General features: G+C 50.3%; 1 protein-coding gene across 1 annotated transcript in view; it reads right to left on the bottom strand.

Annotated features, from left to right (window-relative positions):
- The window catches only part of KLHDC8A (kelch domain containing 8A), a 39,287-nt gene that overhangs the window by 12,755 nt on the left and 12,193 nt on the right, over positions 1 to 14,339 (bottom strand). Inside the window, exons 3-4 of the mRNA XM_032792496.2 lie at positions 3,215 to 3,281; positions 2,573 to 3,004 (exon numbers count right to left, since the gene is read on the bottom strand). Coding sequence (XP_032648387.1) covers positions 2,573 to 2,948 — 376 coding nt within the window. The 5' untranslated portion in view covers positions 2,949 to 3,004; positions 3,215 to 3,281. The remainder of the gene's footprint in view (positions 1 to 2,572; positions 3,005 to 3,214; positions 3,282 to 14,339) is intronic.

The raw sequence follows: 14,339 nt of genomic DNA, 5'->3' as shown, positions 1-14,339 counted from the left end.
CCAGCAGACTTACATCAGGGATGAAACTGGCTTGATGACGGTAAACTGGTTTTTTTGTTTTTTGTTTTAAATATCTTGACAGTATCCTTTTTAATCCACCTATAAACAAACGAACAAACCAACGAACAATTTCCAAAGAAGCTGTCTGGCGATTAGGCAGAAGAGGCGTTCATGATCCAGAGCACCTCAGGAAGCTAAATGACCTTCGGGCTCATTGCATGAGAACACAGCTCCCTGCCTGGGGCTTTTCATCACATGGCAGCACATTCCAAAGGAAATCAATATTCCAAGCCTCCATTTAGAAATGATAAACAAGATGCCTAGATAGGCAAGCCAGAGCCCTGATACAAGGATTTTCCGTATGTCCATTCAATGTCACAATATTATGAATGGCAGAGAAAAGAGGAGAGTTTGCAGCTCACCTAAAGACACCTCCTTTTCTTGCACCACAGAATTTGTACCTGCATTTTGCTCTCAGAGTTCAGGCAGTGGTGCAAATCAGAGCCCTTGTGCTCTAATGACAGTACCAGATGTGGGGGGAATCAGGCAATGGGAAGCATCAGTGCTCGCATTCACACTTGTGCACTCAGTTCATTTGCACGGGTGCAAGTTTTGGGATCCGGCTGTGATATCCCTACCGATGCTGTGAAATCCCCCTGTTCCGTGATCAGCCCCATAGGGTATCACAACCTGGCCCTTTTCAGGGGCAAATTGTCACCCTCTCTCCAAGGAAGATGACGGCATCGACTGTTGGAAAATGTACCTACTGACACTCTCCCTAAACAGGCCGTGAGGTTCAGGGGGTTCACAATGGGGCCTCGGGCACAGGCGGCACATCGTATGGACCTGTGGTTTCCGGGCTCCATCAATATTCAGAGCATGAAGATCCGGCTCCACCAGTGCTTAGGGCTGGGTCTCTCCACCGGCCCCTCCCACCACCCCCGTCTGCCACCCCCGGAGCATCCCTACGCAGTGGCTGGCTGCCACTCCCTGCACTGTGCTCCTTTGCCAGCCAGTGGCTGGCTCCTTTCATGCTGCGCCCACCAGCACCACTCCACTGCTCCGGCTATAAGTGAGCGGGGTGGGCTGAGGCAGCTGCTGCAATCTGTGGAGGGAGGAGGCACATGTGACATGATGGCAGCTGTCCCCCGCCCAGGCCCTGACCCTTCACTCATCAGGCCACTAGATGATGGGGCGCATCCTCCCCCACCTCCGGCGCTGGGCAGAACACACACAGCACAGTGGGGGGCCGGTGGAGAGGGGGCCCTAAGAGCCCACGTAGTGTGGTGCAGGGTGAGTGTGTTGCTGGCGGCAGACCCACCATCAGCAATTCTGGGCCCCAGGGCAGATCAATGAATGGGCCCCCTGCACCTCTCCCTCAGCCGGGGCCACAAGCCTTCCGGCCTGGAGAAGCCCTGAATGCGCCCCACCCCGAGGCACCCCACGTCAGCTGCAGCTCTGTCCCTGGAAGAATTCTGAAAGGCTGCTGAGCTGGGGTGGGCCAGGGAAAGCTCAAGGCTTTTCCCATTTCTAATGAAATCAGGTCACAAGGAAGCAGAAGGACTTCACCTGTCTGCTTAGGAACTCATTATGGCTACGGTAGAATCGGCAGCTCCATTGTCTGTTTCTCCAGAGGGCAGTGGTACAAGTGCCAAACCGGATAAAGTGGTGAATCCCACTCATCCTATGGGCCAAATGGGAGAGAGATAAGGAGCCTACCATCTCAGCTGTGCAGCCCTTGGAAATAAGTGCCAACTGAGAGCTCTTTGTTCCTATTTGTAGCCTTTCAGGGAAAGTCACTGTAATTGGCTCTGCTCACAGATTCTGACCTATTTTATGATCCTCGTAGCTTGCTTTGCAGAGGTGCTAAGTGCTCATCACTCCCACTGACATGAATGGGAGCTTTAGGTTTCCAGCATCTCTGACAATCAAGCTATAAGGCCTTGGAAATCCACGTGAATGGGACCATTCCAAGGACCAAACTCTGCTCTCCATTCAATCTGGGATTAAAACTTGTGTAACTGAGAGCAGAATTGGGCCCTACACCTCTAACACCCCTATTGGCATCTCTGCCTTACAGAAATCCTGCAAAACTAGAGTGAGGCCCAAGTCAAAACCTGGGATCCAAAAGCCACCCAACATTGGGAAAGTTTGGATTCCAGCAATGCAGCTTTGCCTGTCTAAAATAATCCCGGCCATAAGAGTGCTCACCATCCACAGGCAGAGCTGGAGAGCCAGACGGAACCACAGGGTTTGTCTGATTTCAGCAGCCTCAGTGAAAAGTCCTCTTCGCAGTGGTTCTGGTCCAGTCCTGCCTCGTTTGGACATTGCAAAGAGGAGGGGTCTAGCTGACCCAACTTCTCCAGCCTGAGATAAGGCTCATCTCGAGTTCTCAGTGCAGGGTTTGGGAAGGAGGATTGCTTCCTTACCCCTGTTCAAAGCCCTCCACCGCCCCAAGAATCTCTGAAAGCTGTTCGGCTAGATGCACAAGTTGGACTCACACCCTACCCTCCCCCTTTCCTCTCTGTAGTGCCACTCCCCACACGCTGCCTAGGAAACAAATTCTCCTTGCCTTTTACCGTCACGGAGATGCCCATCGAAGCTTCCCTTAAGGAATTCCTCTTCTTCCACTTGCCATCATCTATGTTGTACATCTCCACTATTTTCAAGGGCGTCTGGTTCATCCCGACCCCTCCTATCACCATGATCCGCTTGCCCAGGGTGGCCACGGCTACTCCAGCCCGGGCCGTGGGCATGGGAAGGAGAGAGTTCCACTGGTTGGCTTCGGGGGAGTAAACCTCGAAGCAGTTCATGGGGACTCCGTTGTCGTCGCAGCCTCCAATGGCAAAGACCTGACCGCCTGCCTCCACCAGCGAGCAGTAGACCCTGCCGCTGGGGAGGGGTGCGAGGGTTTTCCAGTGGAAATCTTTGGTACTGGGCACTTCCATTGTGGATCGTCAGGGATGAGGCAGCATCTGTCCTGCCTGCCAGGGGGCTGGCTAAGCTGCAAAACACAGCCAGAGTCAAGCATCACACAGAGGGAAAATAAGCAGAGAAATATACAAAGAACCCCAACCCCCACCAGAAAGCCAGGCAGCCGGGAGCACAGCAATTCCTCCATGAGCAATGCATCTATTTCCACGCAGCCGCCCATAATGAGAGGTCCCATCTACCACAGAGAGACAGGGAGAGAGAGAGAAGCAGGAGTCAGTACCTTTCATCACGTCTCCATTAATCCTGCAGTTCCACATCTGCCAGAGCAGCTCACACAGAGCCGGCTCCTAAAAATAAAAGGCATAGGTTGGATTCAGCTCGCTCCCCGCTTTTCTGAGCATCCCTTCCCCCACAGGACATTCCAACCGAGGATGCTGCAAGCCGTCAGCTCCCCGGCTCGGTGCTTTCTTGGCTCATTAGGAACTTTTCTTTGTTTAATTCTTCATTGACAAGATTATTATTAATGCCCATTGTCAACATTTTCCCAAACCCCCAGGGGGAACCTACCATGGCATCTCCTGCTGGGAAAGGCGAAAAGGCTGGAGTACAGAGACCAACCTTCCAGCCACAGCTCTCCGACTGTCACACGCAGCATTACAGCTGAACTGTAAAAGATCCAAAAAGCAGCCCAGCAGGACAGAGTGAGAGTCCCAAACTACCATTGGAAACCAGGGATTATTTTTTCCTCTCCCCCTGAATAGCTGTCAAACCTTCAGATGAAATGAACAAATGAAGAGCGACAGAGGAGAGGAGAGAGACAGAAGGGGATCAAGAAAGGCAGCCAGCCACACACTCACACCTGTATAAATAGGTGTGAAAACCGCAGCGAGAAACTCAGCCTTTCTTATGTAATTCAAGCTGCTAGCGAGTTTAATCTTAAAGTAGGATTTATATATCCCATCACTCCAGGACTGTATCATCCTCGACACACATACAGAGCACAGGCACACTTCTGGCTCCAGGGGCCAATGCTTCTCTCCAAGTGTCACAAACTGATCCCTGAAATTCAGGCTTCTAGCAATAATGGATATTTAGCACTATCAAAGCAGAGCACATGTGGAGGTTTATTAGCCTATATGGGAAACCTTTCCCCAACTAGCATTGTAATGCTTCGTACTTATCCTTTATAAGTGCTTTCCAGGGGAGATCTCGAAGTGCCTTCACAAAGTAACATTATCCCCATTTGAAAGAGGGGCACAGAAAGGTGAAGTGATTTGCCCAAGGTCACACAGTGAGTCAGTGTCAGAGACAGGGAAAAACCCCAGGAATCCGGACTCTCAGAGTGCAGAGCTATCTGACTTGGTCCCCTCTTCCTCTGGAGCTTTCAGGGATCTTGATGCACGTGAGATGCACCTGAGCCTGCTTCTCTGCATGGTTTTGTTTCAGAGAAGCCTACGCCCATCACCTCTTCTCAACCTTCTGGCTAAGACTGAACATGGCATCAGTTTAAGCCTCAGATACCACGATTGCTCTATTGTGGGGGAAACTCCCTCCTGTTTGTGATGGGGGAACGGGTCGACTCAATGGCCTAATGGCGCTTTCCCACCTATTTCAAAGGTCAAGTAAGGGCAAGCCCTAAGCCCAAGCAAAGCTAACAACTTTTTAGGGGACAGCTGGCTTTTTAGGGGACAGCTGGCTTTTTAGGGGCAAAGGCCAGCTCCACGCCCCTCTGCATCAGCAGGAGCAGAGGGAGAGGAAACAACCCAGACACTCCTGCGTACCCCATTCCAGAAGCCTGAGCTCACACCACCACTTGCAGATCATGGCTCTGCCCAAAGGCGGTGGCTGGGATGCCCCTTGCTGCTGCCAGAACTAGGAGCCATCACAGAACTCCAGAGGAGATATGTCCGCAGCACCTCCTACTAACCCACACCATGTCTCGTCCCATGCCTGGCATTGCTTCCTAAGGAGCCAGGCCAACCACATTAGAAGCCCCTGGTTGCTTCTGGGCCGACAGGGCTGTCCACACACACAGAACAGGTGGGAAGCATTTACTTCTCCAGTTCCGGCCGCATTGCTTCAGATCTCCCCAACTCAGAACACTTTGACAGCGAGAGAAGATTGAGAGAGCCTGTAACCTAGTAACAGCCACCCACAACTCCCTTTAATCACCCATCATTTCTGATCTGAGTTGGTATCTTGATGGGTTCACTGAACCGCACTGTAGAGCATGAGCAAATTCTTCCCAGAAGGAAAGAGGGGCAGAGGTTCTTAGCGCCAAAGGAACCAGGGCTATCAGAAAGGCTCTACATGGCTGAAACTTTCCAGCCTGAGTTCAGTGCTGGGGCAAAGGACAGAACTGATAGCCCTGCTGTGGCACAGTGGGTAGTGTGTGGAGACCTGGTTTCTGTGCCCAGCTCTGTCACTGACTTTCTGGATGTCCCTGGGCAAATCACTTTGCCTCTGTTTTCCCCATCAGGAAAGTTGGGATAATGATAGTTTGTATAGCCCTGTGAGATCCACGGATGGCAAGTGCTATAGAAGGCAAGCGATTATTATTATTTATCCCTGTGTGGATATAGAACTGGCATCAGCAAAGCAAACTTCTCATCCACTGTCCTGCCATCATTTGCTAGCCTTGATCTGTAAGGACCACCTGCAGGTGAGCTCAGTCTGCCTAGCCCAATCACTACTTAGCTTCTTCAGTGAGACTCCCAATAGAGGGAGGGCAACTGTGATGCAGACAGCTGACCACTGACAACTGGACTGAGGTCCATCAAATTCATTTCACATATGAGCTGTTAAATAGTCTTCCAACAGCACAGTCCAGATCTTAACCGGCCAAGTAAAGCTCAGTTTGGTCTCTTTTTTAAAAAGGACAAAGGCAAAATGTAAAATGGGTTATTATTATTAACAAATATTATATAATTCTTATATTGTGCTTTACATCAGGAGATCAAAGCGTTGTTTTTTTGCAAGTCAACCTTCCAATTGACATGTTTATAGAGCGGATCAAATAATATTAATTGGATAAGCTATTGTCCTTATGCATTATCAGTGCTTAATTTATAAAGAAAGAGGTGTCAGAGCTCAAAATGGCGTCTGCCACACGCCATCACCTCACACGCACCGTGTACGCAAGGTCACACCGTGCATGCAAGCGTCAAATTGCATGTGTTACTAAACATCACTGACAGAAGAGGTGCTGTGCTGAGCCCTTGCAAGCGCCGACACAAATTAAGCTCTGTGCGTTACTGAGATTGTAAACGTTTTGGGGCAGGGGCCATCTTCACTATGTGTGTGTTTACGTATAACCTAGCACAGTGGGACCTTGGATCAGGACATCTAGGCACTCATGCACTACAAATTAATCTGTAATAACAATAAGACAAAGCATGTTGTGAATTATTTGATCATTTAGAGAGTCAAATAACAAACCAGATCCTTATGTGGTGTAAGTCAGCATTGCTTCATTGTCTCTTGAATAATAGATGAGCAATTCAATATTTGTCAAATATCTAAGTTCGCTCAGAATTTGACCAGCTCTATGGTTTTTATTCCTTCCCCATCCTCCTGTACCTTGGTGGCTTAGAAGCGCTTGCTTAACGTTTTCACTTGTAGTTTATTTTACATCATCACAATAGAACCAACATGGCCCAGCAAAGAGGGCATTGGACCAGAAGACTTGAATTCTATTTCCAGCTCCGCCACTCACTTGCTATGTGATCTTGGATAAGTCACATCCCCACTCTGTGCCTCAGTTTCCCCAACTATAAAGAGCTAAGCATTATTATCCGAAACATTTGGCAAAAGCAGAACTTCAGCTCAGGTGCCACGGAACAGTATTATTTAACCAACCAATTCCTCTTCCCATGTGGGATGCAACTTATTTTCCAGCAGTTTAAAAACTAGCCACTTAGACATGGTATCAGTGGCGAATCCTCTTCCTATTACCATACTATGAGGTTTCAACTATACTGCTCTTTAAGCTGATTTCAGGAACTGTGTTTAAACATGATTCCAACTAAACTAGATTCTGCCATGATTTGACCTTTGAGAAGCCCAAAGAACGTTTAACTAAAAATGACGAGCCAGATCCTTAGCTGATATAAATCAGCATTGCTCCATTGATGTCTACAGTATTTAAGATTGGCAATGAAATCAGTGAAACTAGGCAATTTACACCAGCGGGGGGACTGGTCCCAATGTTCTAAACCATGCTTTCTGAACAAACTTCAACCCCAGGAATTGCGGCCGGGCAAACTGTGTTACTTAGAAACCAGCTAGAATGGGGTTAATACTAATTTTAAGCTCCCAAATGTGGTTTAAGGGTGAACGTACTCAGAGGTTAGCAGCTACCTCTGTCCCTCCCTGGGGTGGGAGACCCACATTAATATTGTTACTGTAATGGAAAGTACAGTCACAGCACGCTGAGGCATCAAGACCAAGAGATATAACCCTTTCATGCCTTTGGTAGCAGTCTGAGCTGATCATGCTTCCCTGTGCTGAGTCAGCTGCACTGCTTTCCTTGTGAAATGCAAGATTCTTATTGAAACAGGAGAAGCACAGGGTTCCGAGGACTTTGTGCAGTTCGGCCCGAAAGACGCAGATTTTCCTGCATATGATTCGGTGGGTGGTCATTCAGGGCCGGCTTTAGGCCAATTCAACCAATTCCCTTGAATCGGACACCGCCCCTAAGAGGGCCCCGCGCCCAAGCCCCGGTACAGCATACTGACAAGAGCTGGTGCGCTGTACTGGGGTCGCCCGGCTTCCCTAGGGGGCAATTTAAAGGGCCTGGGGCTCCCAGCATGGGCTGGAGCCCCAGGCCCTTTAAATTGACACCAAAGCCCCACTGCTGGAGCCCTTGGGTAGGGCTGCAGGGCTCTGAGGGCTATTTAAGAAGTCCGGGGCTCCCACTGCTTCTACTGTCCTGGCCCTTTAAATAGCGACCAAAGCCCCACCACTTCCTCAGGGCTCCTTCAGCTATTTACAGGGCTGGGGCAGTAGAAGCAGGGGAGCCCTGGGCCTTTTAAATAGCTCCCAGAGCCTTGGGATAGCAGGGGCCTTCGGGGGCTATTTAAAGGGCCGGAGCTCCAGCTGCCTCCGCCGCCCCGGTCATTTAAATAGCCACCGGAGCCCTGCCACTTCCCCAGGGCTCCCTTGGCTATTTAAAGGGCTGGGGCAGTGGAAGCAGGGGAGCCCTGGGCTGCTGCTGCCACCCCTGTGGGTGAGGGAGGAGGAGGGGACACTCACTATACAGGGTGGGCTGTACCCCCCGTAGCTGCAGCCCCTGCCTGCAGCCAGCCCCTGCCATGCCAGCAGCCAGCCCCTGCCGCACCCCCTGCCATGCCAGCAGCCAGCCCCTGCCCGCAGCCAGCCTCGCACTCCCTGCCCTGTCTCCAGCCAACCAGTCCCACACTCCTCTGTCTCCAGCCCTGCCAACCCCTTCCGCATCGCCCTGCGGCCCTGCCTGAAGGCAGCCAGCCCACCCCACACTCCCTTGTCTCCAGCCAGCCCCGCACCCCTTGCCCTGCCTGCAGCCAGATCCTACCTCCAGTCAGCCCCTGACCTGCCTCCAACTAGCCCCATGGGCAGTAACTCTGCACACCTGCTTCAATGTGGGGGGCAGGGAGCAGCTGGGACCCACACATGTGCACATCTTAGGGTGACCAGACAGCTAGTGTGAAAAATCGGGACAGGGGGTAGGAGGGTAATAGGATCCAATTCCTATATAAGAAAAAGGCCCAAAAATTGGGACTGTCCCTATAAAATCGAGACATCTAGTCACCTTAGCACACCCCCAGGGAGTGGCGGGGACTCACACATGTGAAACGGAGCCTATTTCTAGTTCAGGTCCATCTTTTTACAAAAGAACTTTAGGTAAGGTTAACATACATACATATTTTCCCAGACATGTCAGGCTTTTTAGTTCTTAAATCGCCATCCTGGAGGAATTTTTAAAATTTAAAAATTTCTCCTGAGAAAATACGGATGTATGGTAATCCTATTGGTACAAAAAATACATAGTGTGGCACATCCCTTAAATCAGAACTTTTTATAGGGAACCGGTTGCTAAGAAATGAAAGGCTTTTTTAAAAAAAAAATTTTAAGTTATCCCTGCCGGGGCCCTGCCAAAAATGTTCGAATTGGGCCCCGCACTTCCTAAAGCCAGCCCTTTGAGGAAAAAAGAGATACAAAACTGAGACAACAGGGCCTAGGAGCAAAATCTAAGGTAACCCAAATGTAACGTCACAACCCCACAGTCTGTATCCAGCTGTCTCATTAGGGCATTTCAATGGTGGTGAAAATGAGAGGATTGAGAACACCACACAATGCAGACATTTGCTATGCAAGCTTCTTTCAGCCCACTGGGTCCTGCTAGTTCATCTCCCTCCTGACCTGCAGCAATCTCATTACTCCAGTCCCGAGCCTCCGTACAGCCCTGCCAGTGCATCTCAGTCCTGATCCTGAGGAACCCTGCTTTCCAGTGCTGGGTTCTTGACTCCCCTTGCCCCTGCCTTGACAGCTTTACTAATTGATCTCAGTCCTGACATGAAGCCCCACACCCTGCTCCTGCAGTAGAACCTCAATTTCAAAAGCATCAGCCTTATGAACAACCAGTTATATGAACCATTTTTCTGAACTGCAGAAAAAACATGGGAGAACACCAGTGATGATGAACAAGTCGACATCCTTTCCCATTCTGATGCCGTCAGTTCTTGGGGAATCACTTTGCCATGGGGTGAAGGACAAGACAAAAGCCACGCAGTGCACCAGGCCACAACTTATGCCCTGCACCTGCTGTATTTTTGAGCTGTTTGATTTTATGACCTGAAATCCCGATAAATTAGCAAAAGAGGGGTTCTACTGTACATTCCAGGTCTAGGCTCCCCTACACAATGCACTAATGAGCCAATGTACCTCAGCCCTCCCCTGAAGCCCTTCCCCCGCTTCTATTCATTGCTGAGATCCCCAGACACTCCAGACAGTGACCTCTCTTAATCCTGTCCTGGAGCAAACCCTGAGCCTCACACTTGAGCACCAGAGACTCCCAACTGTGTCAGAGCATAAGAAAGCCATGGGCCTGATCATGGCCCCATTGAAGAGGACAAGAGTTGTTCCACTGACTTCACTGGGCTTTGGATCAGGCCCACAGCGAGGACAGACTAAGCTGAGACCTGCCAAATTCATTCCAGTTGTGATCCAAGTCAAATGGAACCCAGGCATTGGCATCCAAAGGGGAGCGTCAAGTGCATTAATCTGCTACCTCGTATGAATTCTGCTGCCTTGGCATTGAAACTATCTTCTAGCCTTGCCACCCACCTCTAAACAATATATAATAAAAAATAGTTGCGGTCAACCTGAAACACATAGTTCCTCCCTCCTCTCTCAAGGGGCACTAGAGTTTTCACTCCAAAGTAACAACTGTGCTGTGCCTTGGGACTGTATAACTGTCACTGATGAGCTGAGCAAATAGCCCCAACCTACTTCAGCCATTTTCCTCTTCATCTACTCCCAGGCAAATGGAATTACCATTTAATTATACCAAACAAATTGGAAGCGTTAACATTTTCGTCCTAAATGGCTACATTAAAACAAAAATGAATAGTAATTGCTTTTCTGTTGAAGGAGATGGGAGAGGAGAGATTCTCTTCATCATGCTGAGCCAGCTGCCAGAGCTGCCCGAATCATTCTCACCCAGAAACTGACAGGATAAAAGCTCCTAGCAGCGGGATATCCCTGGATCATCGGGTGCATTTGTGGTTCACAGCAGGTGACGAGGTGTTGAAAGCAAGGTGGCAGGAAAGGCAAGAAATGTACAACCTCAAGAAAGAAAAATACAGGGGGCCTGAATATGGGAGGTGAAACTGATGGGAGCAGAGGGTGCGCAGCAACTGAAGCCTCTAGCCCAGTGGTTCTCAACCAGGGGTGCCATACCTCTGGGGGTACACAGAGGTCTTCATCTACATCAACTCATCTAGATACTTGTCTTGTTTTACAACAGGCTACATAAAAAGCACTAGTGAAGTTGATACAAACTAAAATGTCATACAGACAATGACTCGTTTATACTGCTCTATATACTATACACTGAAATGTAAGTAAAATATTTATATTCCAGTTGATTTATTTGTATAATTATATGGTAAAAATAAGAATGGAAGCAAAAGGGTGCTACAACATTGGGTATTTTTATGTCTGATTTTGTAAGTAAGTAGTTTTTAAGTGAGGTGAAACTTGGGGATATGCAAGACAAATCCTACTCCAGAAAGGGCTACAGTAGTTGGGAAAGGTCGAGAGCCACTGCTCTAGCCCATAGTTTGTATCCTACAAGAGTTAAAACAACAACCTGGAAGCTGTTCCAGACAAAACCATTATTCCTTGCCCTCTGGTTTCCATCATGCTCTGAACAGGTCACTGTCTGGTATCTCGGGGGAGTGCAGAACATGCAGAATTAATGTTACTTTTTAAATATTCAGCTGGCATGACTCCACTGAAGTCAACAGAGCTACACAAAGTCACACCTGGCTGAAGATCCAGCCCCATGGTTTTTAAAGCAATGTTTATTATTTGCAGCAATTTGCTCTTTATAAAACAGCCATTTGCCATTTATTAGACAGCTATGTGTGTTAAATATTGTAGTAATGTGATTGTGCGTGAGTGTGTTGGGCGGGGGATGAACTCTGAACACCTAGGTTTGCTAGAATGCAGGTAGGCCCTTTTTGCTACCTCTCTCTTTCATAGAATCTCATATCACAGGCATTTCAAAGGGCGTCATGCTCTCAAGGTAAAATTCACCCCTGCGCAGTGGGTCAGAGCGAGGCCTAGGAGTCACTTAAGTCTTGAGTCTTCATTCCAGTGAAAACAGCTTTGTTTGGATTTAAACACTCTCCAAAAGCATCAGCAAACCCAAACATTGTACCCCTTTGCAAGTTAGTGCCTGAGAGCCAAGAGTGAAACCTACTAGAGAATGACTCCAAAGGAAAGGGAGTCTCTTTTCACCCTCCAAGCTGAGTGAAATGCACAAGGGTCTTAGATGCTGAAAAGTAAATATGACGCTCACAATTCTTTTCATTTTATACCAAAAGTTAAGGAAATCTGGAGCCTGGTACACCACTGCATTCTCCAAGCTGGTGGAATGATACCGATTTCCACGGAGTTACAAGGCTTGATTTGCCACTGTGTTTCTTAAAAATATAGGGCTTCATTCTGATCTCACATTGGCTTCACACAGGTGACTCTGAACTTTGCTGGCTTTGATGGAGTTACTCCTGATTTACACCGGTGTAAACTGAGAGGTGAGCTAAGCCCAAGACATCTGATAGAATCTCTTTGAGGACCACGATCCTGAAATATTACAGCTCCCCAGACTGGTCGCACTGTTGCCAAGAAGTGGGCTAGACAGACAGATGCAGATTACCCACCAGCCTGACAAAGACAGGAGAGAACCTATATTCCTTCTGGCTCCAAGAGGAAGCTCTTGTACTCACCTAAATGTCACATCAGATAAGTGCTGTGCAGCCCTGCTATATGCTATCTGAACTGTCAAGGAGGTTTGAATATTTTGCTGTGAATAATATGACAAACCAATACCAATAGCTGAATCCTCAATTATTCTCAATACACTGGGGACTGGCGCAGCAGCAGAGACAGGAAGACGGGCAACAATAGGTTGAGAATGTTATGCAAACACTGGCGAAAGATCTCATCTCCTGTTCCCCACGCACAGCATTTACGTTTCTGAGTGAGCTGCTTCATTTCAATTATACTGACGGCCTCCGCTCTGTTAAAAGGAGCAGGAGGAGACTACAGGCAGCACGGCTTGGAGATAGAGACACCGTCTCAAGGGAGACACTTCAGGGCTGAGAACTGAGCTGATATTTGCTCTTTGAATGTCACCATCTAGGGCAGGGGTCTCAAACTCAAATGACCACGAGGCCCACATGAGGACTAGTTCATTGGCCCGAGGGCTGCATCGCTGAGGCACACACCCCTCACTGCCCCCTACCCTGCACCCACTCCACCCCTTCCATGAGGCCCCATCTCTTCCCACCCCTTCCCTGCCCCCATTCCAACCCCTTCCCCGAAGTCCCCACCCCAACTCTGCCCCCTCCCTGCCCCCAGAAGGTGTATGAGGGGTGTGGCAGAGACTCAGGGCGGGGAGTTGAGGTGCAGCAAGGGGTTGCAGTGCCAGCAGGGGCTCAGGGTGCAGAAGGGGTGTGGGATGCAGCAGGGGACTCAGGGCAGGGGGTTGGGGTGTGGGGAGCAGCAAGGGGCTCATGGCAGGGGGTTGGGGTGCAGAAGGGGGTTGAGGTGCAGGAGGGGTGTGGGATGTGACAGGGGGCTCAGGGCAGGGAGTTGGGGTGCAGAAGGGGTGTGGGATGCAGTAGTGGACTCAGGGCAGGGGGTTGGGGAGCAGCAAGGGGCTCATGGCAGGGGGTTGGGGTGCAGGAGGGAGTTGAGGTTCAGGCAGGGGGCTCAGGGCAGAGGGTTGGGGTGCAGGAGGGGTGTGGGATGCGACAGGGGGCTCAGGGCAGGGAGTTGGGGTGCAGAAGGGGCGTGGGATGCAGCAGGGGGCTCAGGGCACAGGGTTGGGGGGCAGGGGGGAAGGAGGGCTTTGGGCTCCAGGGTGGCAGCGGTGCACACCGGGGCCAGGGCAGGTTGCCAGCCCCGGCCCCAGCCCCGCTGCACTCCAAGAAGTAGCTGGAACCATGTCCCTGCGGCCCCTGGGGGAGAAGGGACGCAGGGCTCCGTGAGCTCCTTGCTGCGCCTCCAGGTACCTCCCCAGAAGCTCCCAGTGGCCGCGGTTCCCCATTCCTGGCCAATGGGAGCTGCGGAGTGGTGATGCCTGGAAGCCAGGGCAACACACGGAGGCCTCTGCTCCCCTCCCGCCACCGCAGGGACGTGATGTCAGCTGCTTCAGGGAGTGGCCTGGAGGTAGGCCGGAAGGGCGGGCGCAGGCCGCTTGGCGGGCGGCAGGAGATAGTCCCGCAGGCCACGTGTTTGAGACCCCTGATCTAGGGCCTGTGGAAAGATATGAGGGTGAGGTTGAGCAGATGTGGAATCCCGATCCAGCATTCATGGAACACCTGGTGGCAGGAGGGAGGCCTCGGCGTGGAGCCAGTAGCTACATGCCCTGTAATCACCACAAGGACTGTGCTGAAGATCACATCTCCTTGTGGGTGGCCGTTCTCCATCCCTTCACTGTGTACGCTTCTTGGGGTATGTCCATATTGCAATCCAATCAGGGGGTGCAGTTGCAGCTCATGCAGACATACCCAAGCTAGCTTTCATCCAGCTAGCTTGGGGACTGGAGCAGTGAAGCTGCAGCAGCACATGCTTCAGTGTGCACTGTACAAATGCACTCAGAAGCCTAGCTAATTACTCATGGGGCTAACCTGCAC

The sequence above is a fragment of the Chelonoidis abingdonii genome, chromosome 4 (genome assembly GCF_003597395.2).
Source record: "Chelonoidis abingdonii isolate Lonesome George chromosome 4, CheloAbing_2.0, whole genome shotgun sequence".
In the NCBI taxonomy this organism is placed as follows: Eukaryota; Metazoa; Chordata; order Testudines; family Testudinidae; genus Chelonoidis; species Chelonoidis abingdonii.
This window is presented reverse-complemented; position numbering and strand designations above follow the sequence as displayed.